Source organism: Tiliqua scincoides, chromosome 2 (assembly GCF_035046505.1).
Source record: "Tiliqua scincoides isolate rTilSci1 chromosome 2, rTilSci1.hap2, whole genome shotgun sequence".
Taxonomy (NCBI): domain Eukaryota; kingdom Metazoa; phylum Chordata; class Lepidosauria; order Squamata; family Scincidae; genus Tiliqua; species Tiliqua scincoides.
Genome location: NC_089822.1, coordinates 156,168,301 through 156,194,014, shown reverse-complemented (window position 1 = coordinate 156,194,014; position 25,714 = coordinate 156,168,301). Strand labels below are relative to the sequence as shown.

The window sequence follows — 25,714 nt, the reverse complement described above, 5'->3', positions numbered from 1 at the left end:
ACAATACCTGCTAGATCTAATGAAAGTATTTTGGTTTTTAGTATTGTCCATTTTTGTAGCGCTTTGATCACAATTCCTGTCCTGAGACTCTCAAATTTCGCACATGACTTTGAAATGTTGATCTAGCAACACCATTCGATGATGTGGTTGTGCTGTGATAGCATAGTGCTGATTTTTGCTGTGCATTCATTTAATTTGCCTGCAGATGACTCATAGCGTAGCTGAAATCCCATAACATTAACTGCAGCATTTTTCAGTAACAGGAATTAAAGTCAATAGTATATTACAAAATTTAAAAAAAAGCCACAAATAATTTATATACTGGCTTCCAAAAAGGTAGATGCATTAAGTCTGTAGCCGAAAAAAGGGGTATCTTGTGGCATCTTACAGACTAGCACATTTATTGTAGCATAAACTTTCATAGGTTACATTCCATCCGATGCATGGTTTTTTGATGTACTGTATATATCGGTTGGTTTCAAGAAGATGCTCAGGTAGAGTAGACAGTTGGGATCAGACTCTGCACACTTTAAAATAATTGTTTAATTGTTAATGATATGCTGTAATGGATATGTATTATGGCTATTCTGATGTATTGTGGGTAGTGATTCTCTTATATTTTCCGTGAACAGCTTTGAGCACAATGTAGTATGGAAAATGCAGCATATGAATAAATCATTAGCCCAATTCTACTTGGACGCTGCGCGACAGCACACCAAGGTCAGTACAATGACTGCTGTATCATAAGCCTGTCCAGCACAAGAGGGGAGGAGAAATGCTAGCAGTCAGGCAATGCTATACTGGTGCAGGCCTTCTCAGTAATGCTCCCAGTGTCCATGGAAACCCTGCTACAGCCCCTTGTCCATGGAGGGGTGTTCTGATATTAGTCCCTCCCCGACCTAGAAACACCCCCTCCCCACACCCATTATGCCTGCCCGCCACCAGGCACTGCACTTACCCCGTCTGGTGGCTGCTCCCTCTCCCGCTGGTGCAAGAGGCCAGCACCTGCACAGGCCTCAACGCTGGCAGCAACGAACACTGGGCTGTTGTGAAGTGCTTTACAGCACTTTCGCAACTAGCCATTGCCTGGGTAGCGAATGCAAGAGCAGCGCTGCCCAGGAATAGAACTGGGCCAACGCTATAGTATGTGCTGGCTATAATCTCAGTGATGCATACTGGGGCATCTCAGAAGAAACTGCACTGCAGAACAGCAAACTAGCTATCAAGTGGATGACCAATTTAAAACATCATTAAAACATGCAAATTAATTTTGACCCAAAGCTGGCAGAGTCTCCCTTTTCCTAATCTCAACTAAGGTCAGGTTTTCATTTTCATACCGAGGATCAAGCTGATTGTTAATATGCCCTGGAGAATTAAGATGTCCATGTATGACAGAAGCAGAAAATATAGTTTATTTTTTAGTGGAAAGACTAGAGAATTCACTAGGTTGTGAGACACAACAGTGTTATGCATAATATAGCCAGTATTATTTTTGGACAAAGAAACGATGCTCTCAGCATTTTGCTGAACAAATTGACAATGTGCTGCAGCTGTTCCTTTGTTAAACCAAGTGTTAATATCTTGTCACTTGTATGAGTAATTATGCTGGAGCCTGTTCAAAAAATCAAAACTGACATTTGCAGGAATGGATGTAAAGAATGTTTCAACCCACTGAGGCATTCAGAATGCGCTATGTGTGTAAAGAGGGACTTTTTAACAATACAGTGTCCCACAGATGCAGGAAATATATGTTATGTAATAAATAACAGTAGCAATATGTCCATTCTGGTATGTTTCTTCCATTTTCTATCATGCCTAAAGCACTTTCCTGACCTCAATCATATTGAGAACGCAAAGCAGTAAACCTATTTCTGGAATGGAAAGACAGACACAGGGGACATTTCAGTGTTCAGAATACTGTTTTTTTTAATTTATTTAAGAAGAGAATAAAGCATTTTTAAATATATTAATTTGAAGTATACTACACTTAAATTGGGATGCTGGTTTACACATTAACAGTGTTCAAAACCAAAGATGACTGCAATGGCCCCCTCCCTCCCCAAATACTGATGCAACAAACAGATGACTTCAGAACAAACATCAGTCCAAAAGCCTCCTTAGTAGAAAGTAGTATAGGAAAGTTAATCAAAACACCAGCAGCCATGATGGCAACAAAACAGAGCAAAGTGTGCTCTCAGAAAACCAACTTCCTTTGTTATTTTTCTAGACAACTGATTTTTTTTTCTCCACTGTAAGGCATGAAGGTTTGTCATATGGTTACCAGAGTGGTAGCCACAATCATGTCTATGGCTCCTAATACTTCAAAGTTTGGGCCACATCAAGGGTACAAAAGAAGTTTTGGCATTAAGTAGTAAAGGAAGAATGTATCCAGAACAGGAGCCCTGGCCAGGTTAACTCGAAAGTACTTCCACACATTACAAAAGTGACTTCAATTGGCTGAACACAAAGACCCCAGAGAGTTTCCCATGGCCAGAAACTAGCAAACACACAACGAAATGACCATCTGATATCAAATGAGTGAAAATGTTCACTCTAGGTTTGATTTAACTACTGCTTTCCCACATGATTTCTCTGTTATTCTGTGTTTACTGAGTTTACAGACTTGGCTTCAGGCACCAGTCATTCGGTCAAAACCAGGTCTGTTATAGTGAAACATAAACACATGGCAAGAGGCAAAGATGGTGACAGACTGTTATGGTGACAGCCATTTGTCAGGGATCCTCAAGCCACCTGCTCAGTGATACTGAGCACTGCAAACAGTGGTTGCAGGATACAAGTCAAAGGAAGAACAGTGTTTAAAAAAGAGAGAAACATGAAAGGAATATGCGGACAATAATCAAAAGGCAGAATGAAATATCATTTGCACTAGAATAATTCCAAAGAAACACCACAGACTTTGGGTTTTGTTCAGATAGAACTAAAATCAGAAACTGGTCCAAAAATGTCTTCAAGTATAATACTGCTTGGTAATTTCATAAAACATTGCTACTATTGTTCCCTTACAGGTGAGAACTCTGGCATGTGTACCCTAAGCTTTGTGAAATATAATACTGTCTATCATCATAAATGCAGATGACCCCCCAACTAAATATCACTTATTAGGTTGTGATTTCAAGAAGCCCAATTTTGCATTTCTGTGAAATGGAGACTGACAATTCCTGAGACTGGAGAGGCCTTTTGTGTGTAAATGGGTGGTATGCATGTGAGTTGTATGAACAGAGTAAAGAAAGCCTTTGGACAAGGCGGCCTGGCAACAGGAGTGTAACTGACAAGTGAATGTGTGAAACAGTTTGATAAACAGTACTACTGGTGACAAATGATCTAGGTGTTTTGCTGATAGACTCCTACCTACCTGTGTCACCATGGTTCAGTTTTTGCAAGCCCATGCAAATCATGTCTTAGGAGCCAGCCACAAAAGACAATAACCACTTGAACAGCAAGGCATGGAAAACCAACACCCAAATGAAGGTGTGGGTGTCTTTCCAAGCCAGTAATAGCACTTCTTGTTTGGCTTCTGGGAAAGCCCAGGTCAAATGAGTGAAGTGATGACAACTTACTGGAATGGAAAATAGGTGTAAATCCTATGCTCACTCTGTCCTATGCATCTGAGCAGAACAATTAGGTGTGCTTGATGAAGACATAACAGCGATCAGTCTGACATTTCTCTTCAAGTTTTTCCAGTTGCAATGAGCTTGCATTGTAAATATCGAAAAAACCTGACCAATAAGAGAATGGCTTAAACTGGAAGAACACACTCCCCTTCAGGAAAAAAGGGAAGTCCAGTCAAAAATCTCACTGATGCTTCTGTGGGTCCTTCAAAGGAAGAAGAAAGCTTAATAGCAGAAGAGAAAGACTGCATGTTCTGAAGTTGCCTCTGGAAACTGAAATGGTTTTGGAGTTGTTATGTTTAGGGCACTCCAGAGCAGTGTAAGAAATTCAAGCTTGATCCTATGTGGCCTGCAGGAAAGCAAACAGTGGGGCTGGGGCAGAAGGTGGAGCTGTGGCTGGTTGGTCTAATTTCCTACCTGTAATTTCTGGCTGCTGCAGTGATGCAAAGGGATTCCTTGTAATATCTCAGATACCAACTACAACTACAACATAGAGCTTTTGCAGCACGTTCAGGGACCCAGGCAGCTTGGAGCATTGACTTAAAGGATGTGACTTAGGCTCTTCCCACTCTTGATACACTCCAAGAGGCTCCCTTTCTGTGCGAGACAACAATGTGAGAAGCTTCCAGGTCTTGGAAGCAGGAGGCCATACCATGTCTCCTGGGGCTAAAGAGAAGAGCCTGGTGCTGAATTTGCTTGTGGCAGATGAAGCAATACAGATGTGGTAGGATTCACTTGCTGGTCTTCTTTTTCACCTTGGTGGCATTGATATCTGCTTTTGTCTTCTGGATCCGTGAGAAGATCTCCTTAAACAGGGCCTTGTACTCTGGCTGACTCTGCTCTAGCCGTTTGTCTACAGCCTCTACGTGTTTGCTAAGGCTCTTCTCCATGGTCTTGAGCTCCTCTAGCTCATACCCCTCTCCCCGGAAGTCTCTAAAGGAGCTGTCACGAGAGATGGGGCGGGAGGTCTGGACACCAGTGTGGCGCACGCTCTCCTTGTGCTGTCGGCACTTGCTGAGGAGCTCCTCATACTTTTCTAGTAGGGCATGGTACTGCTCATCCACCTCCCTCAGGATTGACATGCCCCTCTTGCGCACATTGTTGGCATGGAGAGTATAGTTGCCTTCATGACGGCTCACAGCATCTTTGGTCACAATGGCATTGAGAGCTGTGTCACTACAGCTTTTCCGGACAGGGTGGTTTGGAGAAGCAGCCATGGATGACGCATGGTTTTTGCCTCCATCTTCCTCAGAGAGGTCAATGTAGTCAGCTTCTGGGGCATTGTTTAATGGCTCCAGAAGTGCTTCGGACAGATTGTCCTCTCTGCTGAGGAGATACTTTTTGACTTGTTTCATCTGCTGGAGTTCCAGGAGTTCTGCTTCCAGCTCTTTAATCCGTAGCTTGCAGCTCTCCATCTCACACACTCGCTGTTCAAGGTCTGAGTACTCCTGGATAACTGAGGTGTACTCTCTCTCCACTCTCTCCTTCCGCTGTTTCTCCTGGTTAACTTGGGACCTGAGGGAATTCACCATTGCTTGCAGTCGCTCATTCTCCCGTTCCAAGGGCATCTGACTGAACTCCATCGAGGAGCTATGAATTTGGAATGCATCCTCGTATCTGATATCCAGAAAATAACAGTTGTTAATTAATTAAAAACTATAACTTTCTAGGGAGGATAGGGCCAAAGTTTGATTTGTTGCACTTTCTTTTCAGAATCCTCCATAGCTTTGCCCCCCCCATCTCTCTGTTCTCATATCCTGATCCCTGCCTGTGACTTTCACTCATCCATCTCCCTCCCACCAGTGTCTGCTCCCTTAAAAGTCTCTGGACTTTCTCCCTGGATTCCCCTTATTCCTTAAACTGTCTCCTGGAATGTCTCCTCTGTGAAGGTAACCTTCCTAATTTCCTTTCAGTTCCTTCTCAAAACTCACTTTTCTAACACACATTCTTCCCTACATCTATGTCCCTTTTATATTGTGGCCTGTTCATCAGACAAATCACAGCTACTGGTCTAGTTAATTTCACTTCAAAAGGTAAATCTGCAGTGGTTTCTACACGCCAATACCCAGAATGTAACCAGAATGATAAAGTTAGAGTGTTGGACTAGGGCCAGGACGAAACAGGTTCAAGTTCCCATTCAGTGATGAAACTTATTGGGCGATAATTGGCTACTGATTCTCTCTTTCTCTCAAACTATTTCACAGGATATAAAGTAATAATTATGAGTAATAATTATAAATAAATGAACTTATGCACAGTTTCCTAGGAAGCAGGAAGCCTTAGTCTTCATGGAAAAAGTACGATAGGTTTTATGGCAGGATTTGAAGATGATGATTTACCATACACTGTAATTAAACTTTTTCACTTCCTTAAAAACAGTTTGAAAAGTGCTCTGAACATTGTGCCTATGTCATGCTTATCATGGGCATGCCCAATAGAGCTACAGTCCTATGCATACTTTCCTGGGAGTAAGCCCCATTGACTGCAATAGGATTTACTTTTGAGTAGACATGCATAGTATTGGGCTCTAAGTGGCTTGAGCTCCTTTGCTATGATACATGAGCTTCTCTGCTATGGTAGCACCGGTCCCTCTCCTGTGGGTTTGATTTTCCAGGCTGCTGCTTAAAACACTGTTTATTTTATTTAAAATATTTACAACCAGCCTACCTATAGAGGACGCTTGATGAAGGCACCTAAATATATCTCAATGACTAGAGGCCAGGACAAGACACACAAAATGCTACTGTGCCACCATGCATTAGGACAACTAACCTTTGAAAGCTTGTCTCCCAGCCTCTGAAAACCTGGGTGGGTTGCTACATCTGACTGCTCACAGGTGTTCCTGCAATTTGATTTTAACAAAGAACCACAGGGTTCTATACTGCGCTGGGGAGAAGAGGTTGTTCCTAGGTGGTCTCCTCTTCGCTCATTTCCAAAGACTGGCATAGTGGCAATGGACTTATCTACCAATTTCCCTTATGTTCAGCTGCTGATCCATAAATGAGCTAAGTGGAGAGCAGGAGAGAGTATGCTGAGTGCTAACCAAAATGCTACTGCCCTGGGTCAGTCTCTGTCTATCCCTAACAGTCTCATATAACCATCACTGTGAATCCACTACATCAGCAGTTCCCAAACTCCTCTGAGGGAGTTGGGACTGGTGTGAGTTGTTGTGGGAGCAGGGGGTGGCCCTGATGGCGCCGCAGCAATCATGCTGCCATGGGGACCCAGGGACATCCCCACATACCTGGGGATATCCTGTAGCCTCCTGGAGATTTGCAGCAGCCTCTGCGATCTGCTCTCGGAGCTCACTTCCAGTTTGTGCAGCTGTGTGGAGAGTCACAGAGGTGGATGCAAGCTTCCAGGACCCTCCAGGAGGCTGCAGGACACCCCCAGGTACATGGGGATGTCCCTGGATCACTGCGGTGCTGTTGGGGACCCATTCCTGGGCCACTCCCCTTAGGAGAGGGAAGAATGGCTCGTTTTTGGTTCCCCTGGTGGGCTGCAACCCACCAGTTTGGGAACCACTGCCCTGGATGTAATTCCCCTTAATTTTCTGCTGCAAATAGGAATTGATAATGCTGGGAATTGTTGCAAAATTGGAAGCTACCCTTAGCATACTTTAAAGCAACAACAGCTGACGAGGACCAAGCGGGGCAGATGCAGATAGCCAATCCAGTAAAAATCCTCAGCATCTCCCTATCCATTTACAGATTACAATGCGGCAGCCTGGAATATTGAACACAACAGAGGACTTGTGGCCCCTACTCTCATGACAAAATTAGGCTCTCATTCTGCTCTTTCTCCCCTGGCTGTTGAGTACCTGGGACTTGAGCACAGCTCCTTGAGGCAAGGGAATGTGTGGATGGTTCGGCGCCGCTCTCTCTTCTCTCGGCGGACTCGCAGCTGATCTAGGCTCTGCATCTCTTCTACCTGCTTTTGTAGCTCATCTACCTGGTTCTGCAGTCCCTCAATGGTTTCTGTCAGGCTTCAGACAAGCACAGAGTTGGTGGTGGGGAGGGGGGGAAAGAGACGGTTAGATTATCCATAGACAGAGGAAGAGATCAACTTTAATGGTCGCTAGGGCACAGCTTAGGGAACAGGGCAAGCTACTCAACCACCTTCCTTTTCCCAGCTCCTAGCCTAAAGAATATGCGCATCTGTCACTTCAATCTGGGCTGCTTTACAGTTCTCCACTGTTTAGAACAGCAGGCACCAAACCCAGGCCCATGGGCCAGATCCGGCGTCTGCAGAAAGCTTTCCCGTTGCTTACTGTTGCGCTGCCTCATCTTGCTCCCCAATCTTCTCACCAAGTCGTGCTGGGCAGCTGCTTCTTCTGCCTGTCGCTCCAGCAGGCTTTGCACTCGGCTTCCTGGATGGAAGCAGCTGCCCAGCACAACTTTGTGAGAAGATTGGCTGGCAATATAAGATGGGGCAGCGTGGAATAGTAAGCTCCGCTCACAACAAGCCTTTTTGTTTTTGCAGTGGTGCATGGTTTGGAGACCACTGGCTTAGAACAGGGGTGCTCAAACTTGTGCCCGCTGCGCACTGGGAATGCGTTCCCCGGCGTGACTGGCACTCACAGTTCTGGAGCGCTGAAGCTCTTGTCCCCAGATCGGGATGACACAACGCTCTGGCCAGTCGTGTCTATGGTGTAATGCCCCAGTGGGCATTGTGCCCAGATTTCCATGAAGACATGACTGGCCAGAGCGTTGCATTGTCCTGATCTGGGGACTAGAAGAGCTACGGTACACCAGAACCGTGAGTGCTGGTCATGGGAGGGAAGGATTTGGCCGAACCCTGGGTCCAGCCCTCAGGCCAGGATTTGACCAGCCCTGGCTCAGAATAAGAAAAAACCTCAGCTATCCAGGGTCTTATGGAGGACCAAGATCTTAGGGTGGAGGATCAGTTAGGATGGTTCGCTCCAACAGTCCAATGGATCTACTGAGTTTCCATTTACTAATCTGGCATTTAGCAGCAGCAGCACCTTCAAATGAATGCATCATTAGCAGCACAATGCCCAGACACTCAAGAAAACACAGGCCAGAAGAAGTCCAGAATAGGCATGATGTGTTCAAAGACTCTTCAGGAATGGCACACTCAATTCCCCCACCATCACAAACCCATCATCTTTAATATTACTCACCAAAGTATCTCCCTCAAAACACATATCACAAATCAGCAAAGTTCCTTTCTCATAAGTTCACCTCCTCCCATTCCATCCCCCACTCACTGAGGTAAAGGCCAAGGAGAAAAAATCAGGGGAGAAGGTGCCTAGAAGTAGCTCAGAGTCACCGTGAAGGCAGCCCAGAGGAGAGGTGTTACTTGCCATCCTATGGCATAGCTATCTTGCCCCATTTGTTGCTGCTCTGTTGTTGTAACTCTGGGCTAAGGCCAGATCCCCACACATCCCCAGGGCAGATGCTTCCCTGCTGCTTGGTAATTCAGGTAGTGCCATGATGGCTGTCTACACATAGTCCAACTGCATCCAGAAGAGACAGGCCAGAGGCTACTTGTCCACCCAGAGTGCAGTTATCTTGCTGGGCTTATTGCTGCTGGTTGCTGTTACTATCACTCTGAAGCACCTTCTTAGCTATTATGTGGAACCAACAGGGCTTCCCACTGTTATACATTCTGCTCACTTCATGTTTGTCTCAAATGTTGATAAGAAAATGATACTGAATTACACCATGGCTATTATAATCCTCTCTTTTGGATTAACAACCTGTCTGGAACACCTGCACATTGAATGGTTGTAACCTGACTGACACATCTGGAGTCCCTCATGCTGATTTCTATTGGGGTTTGACAGGGGATTGAGAAGAGGTGGATAAGCTGGAGAGCTCTGGGGCATGATGCCTAGGAGGTTGACATGGAAATGACACCACCCCTCCATGTGCGCCCTACCTGTCTCACAAAAGATAATGCAGATATCAGGCAACTGTGTAGTCTATTTAGACCCTATTTAGCCTTCCAGGGCACGGTGAAATAGATGGTGATGAGCAGTGACAAATCGTTGGTCTCAAAGGAGAAGGGATAACTAAAGCATAGTCTGACAGGAGGGGGACACCAGTGTTGAGGTACCCCCTTCCCTGGAAGCTCTGAGACAAAGAGGGAGGAAAGAACAGGAAAAGCTTCCATGGTGTCTTGAGGTCCCCTGGAAGGTCTACACAACCCCAACTCAATTTTAAATATTTTTTCAATTGTCAAGGCAATTCTCAAAAAGTACCCACTTCCTTCCTCCCTCCCTCTCAGTAATATGGCTCAATATAGCTCCTAGTAGACCCAGCAGGCCGCTGTAGGCTTACTCTGGGGCAAGGGAACAAATGTTCCCTTACCCTGAGGAAGCCTCCAGAGGTTTAAACTCCCCAGTGGGATACAGTGTGCACCATGCTGGTGTAGCTGAATCGCAGCTTGGGAAGTTGAGTAGGATTGGGCTGTTAGAGAGGAATGACATATGCTATGAATACACCTAAAAGACACACCACACAAGGCATTACCATTGTATCTTCTGCTGAGATGTCTTACTCTCCAACACAAGCTTCTGATTGGCCAACTCTAGGTCCCGTGCTGTCATGTCCAGCTGCTCATAGACCTTAGCATGTTGTTCATTCATATGACGTAACATTTCCAGCTGTTTTGTCAAATACTGGAAAGAGAAATGAGAAGAAGCCCACAAATACTTCAGGAACAATGCTATAAGGAAAGTATTCTTTAGATCAGCAGTATTTGGTTGAAAGAAGAGATCACACTCCACTTACCAGGCCTCAGGATGGGCAATTCCATGCTGGGCAATGGCAGCATGGCGCCCCTCAAAAGCGTGGGGTCCGATTTGGCCCAATTGCCCTAAGGCCGGCCCTGCTTACATCCAATATAACAGAATACAGTGATAACAATTTAACCCAAGAAGAAAACATTTATTACTGTTTAAATGGAATTTTTTAAAGGCGTTTACAAACAGAATAAAAAGAGCACCGAAAAACCAGAAAAATAAACCTTATACAACTAAAATCTGAGTGCCTGGTTATCTAACCACTTATTTTGAACTGGCTCCCACTCTGTGTGTTTAGGGGAGTGGCTCTAATCAGTTACAAGACAACCAAGAGATACGAGCTTTGGGTTCAGTTTCTGCTCACTGAAAAAACCTTTTCTGAACCAGGTTTTGGGTTCAGGCGCATGTTAGATACAGTATTCAACCTCTGTTTTATTTGTTCTCTCAAACATTTCTAGTAGAGAACGGCCAATTCTTCCCGTAGATATAATAATCAAATTCTGGGTTTTTTGTGGGGTGGGGGAGATGTTTAGAGTAGGGAGGTTAAAATTCCTTTATTTTCTCCCTTTCATTTCCATCCTCTTTTTGCTATTCAATTTGTCCAAATTTACTATTTTAAAAAAATGTCGAGAAAAGACTACTAATCACACGTGACTACTTTCTCAAGCAAGAAAGACATAGGAAAGAATCAGTGGGAAATGTGGGAATAGATGCAGGGAATGTGGGAACAGATGTAGTGTGCCCAGAGGGGCCAGCACAGTTTAGCCCCATTTCAAGGCCTTTGTTAGAAACAAATCTAGAATCTCAACAGTCTCAAAGTGACCCTCATGAAGGCTGCTGCTTAGAATGGAAACATATGGGTTGGGGGTGGAAAGGCTTCCCAGGAGTGCAGGGCGCAGTCTCATTGATCTGCCATGTTCCTGCAGGCCTTAATCCATCGCTGTTTCAGCCCCCCCTCCATATGTGCTTGCCACCCCTCCCCCTAATCACACATTATTTCTGTGGCAGCAGCTCATGATGACTACACAGAAGCAGCTAAAATGCCACTGCCATGCTCAGCAGGCACTAACAGCACAAAGGGTTTTCAGTGGGTTATGTATGTGCCTTTGCTTCATCAGTGCCAGCCAGGAGTACTGTACCTCTATCTCTTGTACTTGCTCCTCATTGGTTGTGTACATCTGTTGCAGAGAATCCTCCAGCTCTTTGTTGCGCTCCAATAGCGTCTTCCCTAGTTCAGCTGCTAAGTGCAAGTCTGAAAAGTAGAAGAAACAAAACACATTGAGGCCTTTTCCTCCAAGCGTACTGGAATTTACAGGTGTGATATGAGCAGAGCAGAGCTGATTGTGGACCAAATCCTATCCAGTTTTCCAGTGCTGCGGTGCCAGTGGGGCATGTGCTCCATCCTGCAGTGGGGAAGCAGTCACAGAGGCCTCCTTAAGGTATGGGAACATTTGTTCCCTTACCTTGGGGTTGCATTGCAGCTATACCAGTGCTGGAAAGTTGGATAGGATTGAACCCTCATTCATTTAAAATATTTTTAAACCATTCTTTCCAAAGTTCAGGAATCAATAATACATAACAATCAGCAATGACGTTCAAAAACATGTGAAATGTGTGCATTAATAAAACAATATAAGCCATCGTATGCAGCAGCAGAAACAGTAGCCATACGCCTTCTGCCCTAAGTATGTTTTGCAATCTCTACGGAAGGCCTTTCTAGGACGAGTATCAGTACCTCACCCATTACAGTACCTTGGGCAAATGGAAAGGTTCTGCTCCTTACGGCTGATGTTCTTAACTTCTTGAAGCAAAGGCTCTTGTGTGGTGTAGCAGCTAGAATAGGACCAGGAAAACTTCAGTTCAGTGCCCCAGTTAGCCTTAAAGCTAACCGGACAACATTGGGCCAGTCAGTCTCTCACAGTGTAACCGTACAGCACTTATAAGGATAAAAAGAGTGGGAGGAAGGGGAGTATATAAATGTGAGAAATAAAATACAACTGCTAGAGGTGCTCACTAGAGAGAGGCAATCTCAAATTTATAAGGACCTTATGCTGGGAAGGAATTTAAAAGTAAGCACCAGTACCCATGGCCAGCCCAAGACTTCCTGCCACCAGAGGTGTCATGCCAATTGCTGCCCCTCTTACCAATAATATGCCAGCCTCTGCTCCTGCCACTCTCCAATGTTCTTGCTCACTCCCCTCTATATTTCCTCCTCCTCTCTGTTCCCCTCTTCCAATTCAGGCAGTGGTAGTGGTGGATGCAACTTGGCAGGCAGAGATGGGTGCCCTTCACCAACCTGCTGCCTGAGGCACCTGCTTCAGTTGGCCTCATGGACAGGCCAGCCCTGCCAGCATCTTTAACTCAGCCTGGAAGCACAGTGGTGATCAGTGCAATTGTTGTAAAACCTGCTGAAAGTGCTCTTGCCTCCTAGTATCAATCAGGCAGCAAAGAGAAGCATTTTGAAGCAGCCACAGCTTCTGGGGTTTCTATCTGTGGAAGAGAACTGGCACCAAAGCAATATGGAGTTGTACAGGCACAACCCAGAAACTGTGCCTTGCTCTTCTCTCAGTCTGATTAAAATTACAGTCTCCTGCAGCAATTCCTAACTGACATTCAAAGATGCTGAATAAATCCAGCCAGTTCTAGTCAATAGGAACTATGTATAGTGTCTTACAGGGTCAGACTTGCAGCTTACAAAGCAGTTGAGAATGTGGGGTTTACAGCTATTTATAGGAACTCATTAACCCTCTGCATCTCATCTGCCTTGTGCTCCCGATAGGGTTCTGGATCCTTTCCACTGAAGGTGATGAAGCTGTCTCTTCCAACCAGAGTCTCCACAGTTGCCTCTTTTACTAGCTGTCTGATTATCTTTTTGTCTGCAAACTTGTCAGAAGGCTACTGAATATTGGCAGCTGGTCAAGAGAGTCAGCTGGGTACCTGCCCATTTCAGGAGTGAGCAGACCACTCTGGGATACCACAGCTGTAGGGTAAACAGCCTTAATTATCCGGCCGTGGAGGGAAGCAGAAGGGGGCAACACTGCCATGAAGGTGCTAATTGAATCCTTGCTTCTCCTCTTGGTTGTCTTGGGTTTTAATAAGGAATGCTTCTGGGTAGCTATTGTTTGGAACTAGTTGCTATAACAGAAGGTAGAGACCAAGAGATTCCCTCCCCCCACCCACTTTCCCCATTCCCCACTCTTGTAGGCCTCAGACTTCAGAACAGAATGAAGAGGTTTGCATTCCAAATCCCTGGTGTGTAATTAGCACTCATGGAATTGCATGCACCACGTGGTTCATTTTTGAGAAGGGTTTTTTAATGGATTCCACCAATAATACACTTTAAACATGCTAGCCTGAGAGGCGGGGAGGGGGAAAGGTTAAAGAATGGTGACCATGTCCTACATTGCAGTGAAAAGACATAACAGTGTGTAAAAAACTATTAGTAATCAGATTTGGTTTTGCTGAATTTTCTTTTACTGCTCAAAACCTGCTGGGAAGTATGTGGAAGGCATCATATTACATCTGGAACCTCGTCTAGGCCTTTTGCTTTATTCCTATATAGGCTACCACTTAAATATGTTGTTGATTCTTCCTTGGGAGTATGATCTTCAGCTCTGAATACTGTCCCCTAGGGTGATCTTTGAGAACTGACAAGCTCTTAATTCTAATAATCATAAAGATGCAGAATGACCAGGTCTGGCAGCTCCATTCCCTGGATGGGTTTGATTAAGGAAGAGTTCCATTTCCTGTACACTAGAGAGACTTCACAGGGGCAGCTCCAATTTCCAAAATGCCCCCAAGGAGACTGAAAGTGTGATGAAGCATAGGTAGAACTGGAAGAGGAAAATGGCACTATGCCAAAAAGAACCTTTCATATTCATTCCCTCCTTCGCTGGAAACTGAAATCTCCTTTTTCTCCCCTACGTTTCTATAGTTGATTGAGCTGCTACACATTTTACGCTGCACAATTTGATCTGGCTGCTTATGACAGGTTCCAGCACGGAAGCATCTATGCTGCCTCACTTCAGGTAGCAAAGCGCAGGGTCTCCCTGTATCCCTGAGGATTACATCAACTTCCTCCCACCATATGGCATCCAATTTAATCTGCTGGGGTTGAGTTAAGTGGATTAGGGAGTCCAGGATCCAGCAGCAAGATTTAAAGAACCCCTTGAGCAATAAAACTGCAGGAGCTGGAAGAGGCATAAATAGGGAAGAAGATGTGTGCCAGCTGAGGAAAGAAAATATTTTTTTTTCCAGAACTGAGTAAGAGTAAGGAAGGCAAGAGGGATTAACCCTTCATTTTTTAAAGGCTGCTTCTTTAAATCAGTCCATTAGTTCATACACACCCAGGGTGAGTGCACACACCTCCATGTACAGGCACACACATGAACAACCCACAAAGATGTAATGGGATAGAAAAAATGGAAGTTAACAGGGATGCTGCTGCCATTCATCTCCATTTACAGGATGTAGTTCAACATAGAGGTGTAATTCTAATCATCCACCCTCCAAACACTCTATAAAAATGTGAGTTTTCTTTTTTAAAAGAAGAAAGCTTTGAAATGGATATTACCAACCTGGAAATTTGGGAAAAAATCTTGCATGAAATATTTCCTTTTTCAAGATGATCAGAACAACTAATTGAATTTTAGGGATCAACTTTTTCTCTACATTCATGAGCTTTTGTCTGTCTGTTCATAATATAAGGTTGAGGCTACCATACTGGGTGAGTCAATCAACTGGTGGATAGGCTTCTTGTAGACACCCTAATTTTTTATTGATTTTTCCCCTTTAATAATAGTTGGCATACTTCAGTCTCGGAAGACTATGGTATCGCGCTCTGAATAGTGGTCCTCTCCAGTGCGCGAAGCCTGGGTAAGGTAGATATGGAGGACAGACTGTTTCCCATGCAGCAAATCCCCCCTCTCCATGTCGCTGAAATGGTCCAATGGAAAGGCAGAAGCCAGTACAGTTGGTTCCAGCGGCATCGCAGGAGTTGCCAGAACGTGACTGTGTTCAGCCATGAACTGCCTCAGGGACTCCAGCTCTGGATTTTGCCTCCAGGTTGACTCCTGAAGCCTTTTCCATAATTGGATGTAGCCACAAGGCAGTGGAGGTTTGGGATCAGAGTTTTCCTTCTCTCAGATGAGCTGCCTTCCCAGGCTAATAGTGTTTAGCTACTAGTGTCCCAGCTACTAATAATAGTATAAGTAGATAAAACAATTTACGGTAATTCAAGAACAGATAAACCAATATGGAAATAAAAAAAGATTCTGTTTTGCTTTCATTAGGAAACCAACTACTGAAAGCCATTAAGGTCACCATTGTACTTTCAAAAACAAGGACCGATAAGTAAACAGGCATTGCAATTTACTGAACCGTTTATTAAAACTATAGCAAAGAAAGAAGCTGGATCTCCTAAAAGACACTCCTCTTGCAAGAGGCTAGATGACCTTGGGTGTCGCTGTGTTTCTCTGGTAAAATAAATGTATTTAGCACTTTCTTGCACATGCCATATAGATACCCTAAGTATAAATACATTATTTATTCCACAGGGTTTGTTCAGCTAGTCTTTTGTCAAAGCAGTTAGTCAAATTGTGTCACAAAGAGTAAGAAGGGCAGATAAGTACACAATAAGAAAATGAGAAGTGGGAAGCAAGCCAGAAAGTCACAATGGAATGAAACGGCAACAGTTAGGGAACCATGTTGTCATGGTTACAGAGATTGCTCTGGGTGACCCAACACATTTGTCACACACAGATCAGCTCTAGGGCAACTTAAAAAAACAAAACCAAACCCAAATCCTATTTATTTATCACAAAAAGGACTTCAGCACAAGAACAGAAATAGTATCAATCTCATTAATTACCTTGCCTACCCTTCTATTCTTCTATATATGTTTATTATATACAGTTCATGTTTAACTTCTGGCTAATGATCATATTCACTAACTGCCCAATATTATTCCCTGCCATGCTGAAGCATGCAGCCACACCAAGGAGGTACATGCTGCATGCTATGGTTGGGGGGGAGCATCAGGAGGCCTGCAAGAGGTAAGGCAGTGTTTCTCAAACATTTGTCCTCTGCTGTACCACTTCACATGGTCCACCTATTCAAAGTACCACCAGAAGGAACTGGCGATGATATCATTCCCAGTTACTTCTGGGTTGATCACAGAAATCATGCAGGGGATGGACAGAGTGGATAGAGGGATGCTCTTTTCCCTCTCACATAACACCAGAACCAGAAGACATCCATAAAAGTTGAGTGTTGGGAGAGTTACAACAGAAGAAAATATTTCTTTACCCAGTGTGTAATTAGTTTGTGGAACTCCTTGCCACAGTATGTAGTGATGGCATCTTGCCTGGATGCCTTTAAGAGGGGATTGGACAAATTTCTGGAGGAAAAGTTCATTATGGGTTACAAGTCATAGTAGGTATGTGTAAGCTGTTGGTTTTAGAGGCAAGCTGCCTCTGATTGCCAGATGCAGGGGAGGGCACCAGGTTGTGTCTGTTGTCTTGTGTGCTCCCTAGGGCATTTGGTGGGCCACTGTGAGATACAGGAAGCTGGACTAGATGGGCCCTTGGCCTGATCCAGTGGGGCTCTTCTTAAGTTCTAACATTCTTACAGCTGTTTTTTTTTTTTGAAGAAGTCCAGAATTGCTAGTCAAGACCATCAGATAGGCATCAGAACATTTCCAACATTTACTTTTTCATAACTATAAATGTGTAAAAACCTTTCAGATGAAGTACCTGGAAGTTATAACTCTGAAATAGTCGTCCTTTGGGTTAATGCAAATGAATTGAGAAACTAGGATTGAGATGCTTCTCAATCCATTAGTTTAATATTTTGTTCCGGAAGGCATACCTATTTTCTCATACACTCTAACTTGGGTCTCTTGATCCTCTTATTTGTCAGAAACCACCTTCCTTTTGCCTCATTACTGACCTCCTTGGTCATTGCTCTCAGAAGGAAAGGATATGGAGATGAAGACACTCTCATTTCCCAGACTTTAACATCCAGTGCAACATGTGGTATCTACAATCATTTAGGGCCTTATCCTATCCAGCGATGGTGTGCTGGATGCAGGGTCACCAGGGCAATATCCCCTGCATCCAGTGTGCCGTCTGGGGCTAGGCCTGTCAAGAGAGATTAAAAAGTGAAATAATTACCTTACCTTCCTGGCAGCCACTTGTCCTGAGGTCTCCTCAGATTTACGCCAGCTCTTTTGCTGGTGTAGCTCTGAGGTCTCCTAGGAGCATGTCCAGCCTGTGACAGGGGTTCGAGAGATGGAGTAAACGCTGCTGCCACAGTGATCCATCCCTGTTCCTGCCCTGATATGCCCCTCACCAACAGATGGCCTGCACAGTCAGGGAACTAGGAGCAACCAAGAGCTAGCATTGCAGTAGAAAATTCTTAAAATGTATTATCATTCTTTAGGTGTCTAAAGTACTACCATTACTCTGCTAAGACTACCACCACTATCTGAAGGCTGATCATGATCTTCTTCATGTTGGGAAGACACTACCTGTGTTTGGTTTCCTTTTTTGTCTCTTTTTTCATTTTGTTTGTTAATACCAGAAAGCTGCCATTCTTCAACACAGGTGTTTTCCTCCTGTGTACTTCCGTCTTCCATATTTTCTCTAGACTGAAGATTTTCCGTGATAAGTAGCAAATACCTTTCTCTTAAGCTCTCAGATCTTCTCTAGCTGCTTTTTCAGTTATATAGTATATAAGTTTGAAGGGGAACCCTCACTGCCCATTCCCATACTTCTTCAGCTATAAGGACTCTGCTGTTGGTTATAGGTGTCATCATTTTACGCTTATTCAGCATTTCCACAGAGATCCTGAAATACTGAAATGTGATTCTCTTCAAGCTTGGACTATTTCTGCTCTTTCTTAATAGAGCTTCCTTGTCAAGAAAATGCAGATATTTCACAATTATTATATGTCTCTAGATATTTTTTTTCAGAAGAGATTTTTAAGTTCTTTTCAGAAGATGCTCTCTTCTTTTCTCAATCAACCATGTGATTAGTTTTTCCACCTTGGTGATGCGCGCTGTTAAGTTTTCAAATGCTTTTTGAAGTGTGCTTAACAAGGCAATGATATCTGATCTTACTCAGTCCTGACACCCCACAAATATTTTAGAAAAAAGACCTCATAGCCTGCCTAAGCTAAGGGGCATTATAATTACCAATTTGTTCATTTTTCAGTGGCATTTCAAATGCCCCTCAGAGAAATTCTCCAATGATTCACATTCTGTTGCAGGTGTTTTCACCTAAAGCAGGCAGCATAGATACTTCTGCCTTTAACAGCACTTCTCTGTTTCATTCTTAAAGAGTTTTAGGCTTTAAAAAAAAAAATACATAGCATGAGGGAGCTCTTTTATGGTGTCCTTTTTGTGGAACCTTGACAGCAAGCTGCTGTCTTCCCCAACATCACTCCATTAACCCAAGGCAACTTTACATTTCATGACTGACTCAAAACTAGGAACCAGTTCAGATGATACTTTTGCTGAACTGACCCCACACGTTTAAAGATGTGAAAGCTAATGGCATGCATACACCCTTCCACTTGTGTTTGAGTATGTTGTGGGCTAGTTTTCTTAATCAAATGGAAGGGTGGTTCTTTAAAATCTACTTGCTTTAACTTTAAAAGTGATTTTAAAAGTTATTTAGGCTTTGCAGCACATATAGAAGGGCAGTTCAGAGAAATACACACACACTCATTTGTTTACAGAAATGAACAAAAGTACATGCCTCTGTAGAGCCAGCCAGGCAATGAAATTATCATCCAAACTGGTCTTGATCTCCCAAAGCAATTTTTTAATTGCCCCAGGATGCTCTACTGGTCTTCTTGAGAAACATTTAATATATATCACTTTTATATTATTTTAATCAATTAGCATAGATTCTTATTGCCATTTAAATGTTGGATGCTATGGCATTTATTTTTCTATTTTAATGTCACATGGGTTTTTCCTATATACCTATACATTAAATAAATGATGTTATATTACACTTAAGATGATTTAAGATGATTTCCCCTGAGGGCTGGGGATAAGAATAGGCCCTCAGTTTGGCTGTACTTGTCGTAAGAGGTGACTAAACAGCCACCGGGTAGATGGGACTCCTTAGCCTGGGAAGGCAGCTCATCTGAGAGAAGGAAAACTCTGATCCCAAACCTCCACTGCCTTGTGGCTACATCCAGTTATGGGAAAGGCTTCAGGAGTCAACCTCGAGGCAAAATCTGGAGCCGGAGTCCCTGAGGCAGTTCATGGCTGAACACAGTCACGTTCTGGCAACTCCTGCGACGTCGCTGGAACCAACCGTATTGGCCTCTGCCTTTCCATTGGGCCATTTCAGCGACGTGGAGAGGGGGGATTTGCTGCATGGGTAACAGCCTATCCTCCATACCTACTTTACCCAGGTTTCGCGCACTGGAGAGGACACTCTGTTCCAGAACACTATTCAGAGCGCGATACCATAGTCTTCCAAGACTGAAAGATGCCAACAATAAGATGATTTAACTTCCTAGGTGCTTCTGCATTGCATTACACTTTTCCCGCATTTTCTCATGGATAAACTATTTTCATCATACAAAAACTTCATTCTAGAGAACGAGAAGATATGGAAATGCTAAAAGACAACAACAAAGAAGGAGGTTCACAGAAGGAAAAGAACCCTGTCAAAGAATGGTGGCTTTCTGGTATTAATGAACAAAATGAAAAAAAAGACAAAAAGGAAAAGAAACATCATGACTTTCCAACAACACTAGCTTACTAGGACTTAGGGCCACTTCTCACACTCCTTCCTGATCAATAAAGTCCAAAGCTGTAGCAATGTGGCTAGAGCCCATGCCATGGTTTCTTCCTACACTGGCACGGACAGTTTCCAGAAGAGAGGATGCTGGTGTGAAGAAGTGTGCAGCAAGGGCTCTTCCCAGGTTTCCCGGTTCCTCTGATGTTACCTTTGCAATGTGGGAAGGAGCTGCACCCAGTGGCTCCCATGTTGCAAACGTTACATGATTGGGGTGCAATCCAGTCCCTGGGATGGTCCGGCGCAAGTCCCTTGTCCCAGCCCAATGGTGTTGCAAAAGCACTTTCACAGCACCATTCGAGGAGGGAGGCCGGCACATGGACATGCTCCAGCCTCCGAAGGCTGATGCAAGCTCCTCTCAGCCAGAACAAGAGGTAAGCCCATGCCAGCTGAGTCAGGCCAGCGTGGAGGTCTGAGGAGTCTGAGAAGTGCAGGGAGGAGATGTTTCGGGAAAGGGGGAGGGTAGGCCCGTGGATAGGTGGCTGGAGAGCGGGGGAGGGTGGGCCAGTGGATAGGTGGCTAGTGAGTGGGGGGGGGGCAGGATCCGGCACTTATACCAGATCCTGTCCCTGCTCCCAGGCAACCCAAAGCAGCTCTTAAGGTGGCACATATCCATAGCCCCATTGAGGCTGCTACAGCCTTACCCAGGGTAAGGGGAAACGATTCCCCTTGCTCTGGGCTGAGCAGTTTCCAATCCCAACACCGTGCTGGCTATGGGGCAGGCCAGCCAGCCTCTCCATGCCAGCACGGGTTAGGATTGAGCTGCCCAAGCCCTAGCAGTGCAGTCCTGTGCATGTCTACGCAGAAGAATCAGTCTCACTGGCTTCAGTGGGGTTTGCTCCCACAATGAGTGGAGCAAGATGTGTGGGGTAGGATAGGAAGACACCATGGAGACAAAATATTTATTTACCCAGCATGTAATTAGTCTATGGAACTCCTTGCCACAGGATGTGGTTATGGCATCCAGCCTAGATGCCTTTAAAGCAGGATTGGACAGATTTCTGGAGGAAAACTCTGGGCAGGAGGTCTGGTCTAGAGGGTTGAGCCTCCATTTGCCTGAAGATAACATCCGAAGGTCGCCAGTTCGAGGCCACCGGCACCGTGCGACCTTGAAACAGCTGACAAGCTGAGCCGAGCTATTCCATCTGCTCTGAGAGTGGGAGGATGGAGGCCAGAATGTGCGGCCAGATCAAGAAAGAAACACCTGAATGTTGTGGTTTCTTGAAAGATAGAAACCTTCTTTCAAATTGTAAAAATCCCTACGGGGATTTAAAAATTGCCTGCCTATGTAAACCGCCTTGAATAAAGTCTAAGGAGAAATCTGAGGACCAAGAAAGGCGGTATAGAAATACTTGTATTATTATTATGTATTATTATTAAAACTTGCAAGGTATGATGGGTATGTACAGTCTGAGATTAGCTGGTTGCTCATTATGAGGGCTAGTTAGGAACTTTTTCTGTCATCTGAATTGGCCGTGGATGGCAGTTTTTTTGCCTACCCCAAACTGGAGAGGGAGGGAAGGTACATTCAGTAGGTTTCTTGCATTAAAAATTGGTCACTGTGTTTAATAAAGTAGCACAAGACTCGGAGAGGAAATGCAAGTGTGGTAGGGATTGTATTGAGACCATAACACATACCCTTTTCTACTGCCCACTTCATGATGTCTCACGCAAGAAATATCTAGGCCCTTTGCTAACTAGGATGCAGGGCTGGGAGGACTCAATCATGCTTCAGTCTCTCCTTTCCACATCTGACTCTGAGACCCTTGATAGGGTCGCTGCCTTTTTATCTGGGGTAATTGCCAGGCAGAGCTCTGGAACTCTGGGCAGTATGTGAGGAAAAGACTGATGTCTATGTTGTGGTGTCTTTGTATATTTTTGTTTTGTTTTGTTCTTTCTCTGTATTTTATGCCAATAAAGGTCTACTGAACTGAAAGTAGCACAAGTTAAACCCAATTGCAATCTGGTATCTTCGCTGGGGGTGTGAGCATAAATAGAATGCAAGATGCAGGGAGGTGGCAGTGAGATGCAAGAATCTTGTGGTCTTGTGTGTGCTCCCTGAGGCATGTGGTGGGCCACTGTGAGATACAGGAAACTTGACTAGATGGGCAATGGGCCTGATCCAGCAGGGCTCTTCTTATCTTACTCCCAGGTACGTGTGTCCAGGACTGTAACCTTAGTAAAGGAACTCAGATTATGTCTTGGACTCAGAGTGCAGCATCCGTACGCTCCAGGAAGCTAAAAAGAATCTCTCTCATTGCAAATCCCAACATGCCTCACTCCTTTTCTATGTTGGTTTACCCTCCAGCAACCTGTTAACATTTCTGCTTGGCCTTGTTCCTACTCCCCATAATCCTTTTGCACTCACTGTAGTATTTCTGCACTTTGTCTCTGTAGGTGACTGGGCAGAAACAACAATAGTCCTTTGGGGAGCAGCCAATCGTGCAGAGCAGTTCTTATTCATTCTCATGTGTGCTCTTCCAAATCACGTCTTCCTTGGGAGCTGCCTATCAATTTGCTTCAAAGATACCTAAGAAATATCCCTTCATGCTTTCTGATTCATGGACAGTGACAAACAGTACAGGATTCAGCGAGGAGGGAGTGAGGTGGATGGTAAAAGATACAGAAGGCCAAGCATATGAGACAAGGTCAAAACTACCCCATGTCTATCTCATAGTACAATGTAGGGGCTGGGGGAGCATTGTCAAGAGAGAATAAGCAGGCAAGAGTGGGTGCTCCACCTTTCCACAGCTCACCAATTATCCCATACAAATGTCCCCCAACTCTTTTTAACCCACATTTCCTCTAACCACACTGCAAGACCAGAAAAAGGCCTGACTAGGGGGCGAGGGGTGGACAGCCAGCACAAGAGCTTTGCAGAGGTCAATCAGCAGGAAGGGGAAGACCTACAATCCCCCTTCTCTAACCCATTATTCCTCTTTCAAATGCTCCCCTGCTTCTACATTAGCACATCCAGTCCAGATTTGGAACATTCACAGTTAACGTGTTGTCCTGCTCTTAGATGCTTGCCAATAAAGAGAACAAGAACAATTGTTCTTTTTCACAGAGGAATGAACTGATGGGTTCAAATTGAAAAAAAGAGCATAAAATCAGGCTAAATATTGATAGAAAGGGGGAACAAAACTTTGTAACAAAACTGGTTTGTAGTGGCATAGCTACAGCATCTAACATCTGGGGCAAAGGACTGTTTAACGCCACTCCCAGAAGCACTTCTTATTTAGCGAAAACCAGAAGTGCATTTCTAATGCATCTGACAGACCTTGTATGGTATTCCAAAGCTTGGGGAGGTTGCACATGCCCTCCCTGGGCCTCAGAAAGGTATCCCCCGACACCCCTTCCGAGTGTGGCACCTGGAGCAATTGCCCCCTGGGCCCCTCTTAGCTACATCACTGCTGGTTTGTAAATAAATACTCACCTGGTCACCCATGGCAGGTAAGTATCTCCAGTTAAACAGGCAGGAAAGCTTTTTCAAGCGGGAAAAGGATTTGTCCTTTTGTCTTTCAGGTTGCTGACATACTGCAGATGTCTAACGTAGTTATGCGTGGACAGGCAGAAAGGCTAGTAGGATTGCCTGTGGGGAACCGGTTGTTTTTGTGAACTCATTTGGAACACTGCTAAACAAGCAATTAAACCTTAGGACAAGCTGTGTAGAGTTACCATAGAATCCTTTTTTACCACTGCAAGTTTTGCAGAAAACTTGAACTCCTGTCCATTGGGAATGCTTTAGGCAGATGGCATCCTGTCTCAGGATAGGTCTTTAACTCTACAACCCACAGTAAGCCTGTATCATGATTAATAGCCATCTTCTTTGAAGAAAAAACAAGAGCATTTGAATCAACTGGTTATCCAGACAATCAGGTCAGCACTATTTGAGAGAGTGTTCAGCAAGCCGGAATTACTAAGTACTACCTCAACAATATTCACTCCACACATAATGATTGGGGAACAGCTTTGTTGTGGGTGACAGTAGTGATGGGGAATACAGAAATGCTGCCATTCCTCCTCTACCTCATCTTTTAAAAAGTTGTACACTTAACCACATTAGAGAAGGAGTACTCAGCTGGCAAAGGGGAGGATTCTCAGGGAAAGCATAACAGATTAGTCGTAGGAAAAGCAGCATTAAATGATAATGCTGCTAACTGGGCAAAGAGGCACTTTTTTCAAGTGGTGCTTCTCTTACATTAGGAAGGGAAAGAGTAAATGTCCCTCATCAGTCCAGCACAGTGTTTTAACTAGTGGATGTTACTGGTTTTCTTCTGCATCTTTTTAGATTATGAGCCCGTTTGGAACAGGGAGCCATTAAGGCCCAAATCCTACCCAACTTTGCAGCACTGGCATAGTGGTGCCAGGATGTGTGCCACATTCTGCAGTTGGGTGGCACTCACGGGGGCCTCCTCAAAGTAAGGAAATGTTTGTTCCCTTACCTCAGAGCTGCTTTGTCCTTACGTTGGTGTTAGAAAGTGGGTTAGGATTGCGCCCTAAGTTATTTGACTTTGAGTGCAATCCAGATGCGCTCTTGGGCCAGCAAAAGGATTTGGTTGGGAGACCAAATCCAGCGCCATCGTACCAGAAGACCAGTGAGTTTGTGCTGGCTCAGTCGGGTCAACAAAGGGGTCTGGGGATGGTGGAGGGAGGGCGGAATAGGGGCATTCTGGGACAGGGGGAGGGTGGGCAGCAGGCGGGACGGTAGAAAGACCAGGACCTGGAGGGCGGTGGAGCCAGGATCTGGCACTTATGTGTTAAGGTTTGCAAGGGGACCTTTGGGTATGTCCCAGTTTCAAGGCAGAATGCAAAGAAAAATGGCATACACAGCAGAGTCCTTTTAACTTTCAGCAGTTGTATTATAGCAAGAAGAATAGTCACAACACGGTCCAAGTCATACACGAAAGATCACAGCAGTCCAGTTTACCTTATCCGAATCAGTTTCCAGTCAGTTTATCAGTCCAAGGTCAGTCACAGCATAAACTCAGTTCAACACAGTCACGGGCAGCAGTATCTCGGTTTGCACACCTACTACTGCATTTGTGTATCAGCAGACCAAGGCTTAAGTATTCTGAATACCCAATCAGAGTTGGCTCAGTTTAACCCAGAGTGTGGCAGGCACAGGTGCAGAGTGACTCAGCTGCCTGCAACTAGCCATAAACCAAAATGGTTAGCTTGCTTCTGACTCAGCATAGTCAGAGAGCTAACATTATGCTGGATCCTAACCCTCCTCCCAGGTGGCCCAGCCTTACACTGGGCTGCTCAGATCTGTGCCACCTCCTTAGGTGATGCAGATCCAAGTAGCCCCATTGGGGCTGCTGCTGCTTAGCACAGGGTAAGGGGAATGTATTCCCCTTACTCTGAGTTGCGCTGCAACCCTGCTCAGCCCTGCTCTGGATACAGCGTAGGCCAGCTGGTCTGCCTGCTCCACGGTATGTTAGGATTGGGCTGCCCAACTGTAAACCACTTTGTGAACTTTTTTGCTGAAAAGTGGT

The 25,714-nt window shown here is 44.7% G+C and overlaps 1 protein-coding gene across 1 annotated transcript in view; it reads right to left on the bottom strand.

Moving 5' to 3' along the window:
• Positions 1-1,957: 1,957 nt before the first annotated feature.
• CDR2L (cerebellar degeneration related protein 2 like) overlaps positions 1,958-25,714 on the bottom strand; it is a 36,863-nt gene continuing 13,106 nt past the window's right edge. Inside the window, exons 2-5 of the mRNA XM_066615962.1 lie at positions 11,538-11,650; positions 10,127-10,275; positions 7,450-7,614; positions 1,958-5,246 (exon numbers count right to left, since the gene is read on the bottom strand). Of these exons, the coding sequence (XP_066472059.1) occupies positions 4,361-5,246; positions 7,450-7,614; positions 10,127-10,275; positions 11,538-11,650 (1,313 nt within the window). The 3' untranslated portion in view covers positions 1,958-4,360. The remainder of the gene's footprint in view (positions 5,247-7,449; positions 7,615-10,126; positions 10,276-11,537; positions 11,651-25,714) is intronic.